At 65.2% G+C, this 1215-nt stretch overlaps 1 protein-coding gene across 1 annotated transcript; it reads right to left on the bottom strand.

Moving 5' to 3' along the window:
- Window positions 1-465: 465 nt before the first annotated feature.
- On the bottom strand, window positions 466-1164 carry CHC_T00004535001 (hypothetical protein). The gene has a single exon (XM_005715942.1). The coding sequence runs from the start codon at window positions 1162-1164 to the stop codon at window positions 466-468; it is 699 nt and encodes a 232-aa protein (XP_005715999.1).
- Window positions 1165-1215: the final 51 nt, after the last annotated feature.

Here is a 1215-nt window from a genome sequence, read left to right on the forward strand (position 1 = left end):
CGCGCGCTACCCACGCCTGCCGACGCATGAGGGCGTGCGCTGGGGTGGAGGCGGAGGGAATGGGCGGGAATGAGCGGGAATGGGCGGGGAATAGAGGGTTGCCCACGGGCAGAGTCCGGGACGCGATGCGGCACGTACTACGGAAATTAGATTTGTGGGTGGCGTGTACCAGCGGGGCTGCTTACGGAACTGGTGACGCGATTGTCCCGCGCGGCATGGCGTTATACTTGTGTACCGCGCCCCGATGCGTACGCTGCCCACCAGGGCCGCATCCACGTTAGCCTTGTGCGCGCGGTAACGCCCGCGCTCGCGAGCGCACCGTCTGGCGGTACTACGGTCAACGCAAACGATAGTACCGCCTCTCGGGGGAGAGCTCAACTTCAACTGCAACGACACTTTTTAATAAAAAAAACACTCACTCACTCACTCACACTCACACGCACACACAACCGACATATCGATAAATCAAGCATAGGCGACGGCGTCACCGTAGCGCGGTTGGGCTAACCCCATTGCAACCCTCTCCCTGATGGCGTCGGGGCCGGTGGCCGTGCGGATGTGCAGCTTGGCAAAGCTCCTAAACGAGTCCCAGTTGTCATTCTCCGGCACATCCAGCGCCAAGTCCTGCGGCGGCAGGCCAAAATCGGGGTGGCGCGCGCCCTTCCGCCAGTCACTGTCCTCGTCGTCGACAAAACTAGTCATAGTGCGGATCTCAGCAATGTTGTTGTTGTTGGCGGTGTCGGCGTCCCAGGCGGTGCTGCTCCCCGAGCTTCCCCTCGAGGTGGTGCTGGTGTCCGGGCCCCTCTCAAAGGCGGCGGCCCTTGCCAGGGCCTCTGTCCACTGGGAGGCCTGCTGCGGCGAGTCTGCGTACAGGACGAGTGTGCGGTGCGGGTTGAGCAGGACGACGATGCGGAGGGTACGCGGGTCGAGGCCGACGACAGCGCCTGCGAGTGCGACCTTCCAGCTGGGAGCGTCTGCCTTGGGGTTACGGAAGTTGTACAGCGTGCCTGCGCGGAGGACGAACATCCTCCTGACGGGGAGGCGGGTCTTGCGGCCCTTCTTCCGGAGGAGGGCGTGGAGGTCTGGCGGGGGGTCATCGTCCGAGGAGGAGGAGGCGGAGGCAGCGTGCGAGGTGACGGTGGAGGAGGAGTGCGCCTCGGACATGACGCGGTGGCGGCGGGCGCGCAGGGCGGCCTGCTGGCGCGCGCGGCGGCG

The sequence above is a fragment of the Chondrus crispus genome, genomic scaffold (assembly GCF_000350225.1).
Source record: "Chondrus crispus Stackhouse genomic scaffold, scaffold_235, whole genome shotgun sequence".
NCBI lineage: Eukaryota > Rhodophyta > Florideophyceae > Gigartinales > Gigartinaceae > Chondrus > Chondrus crispus.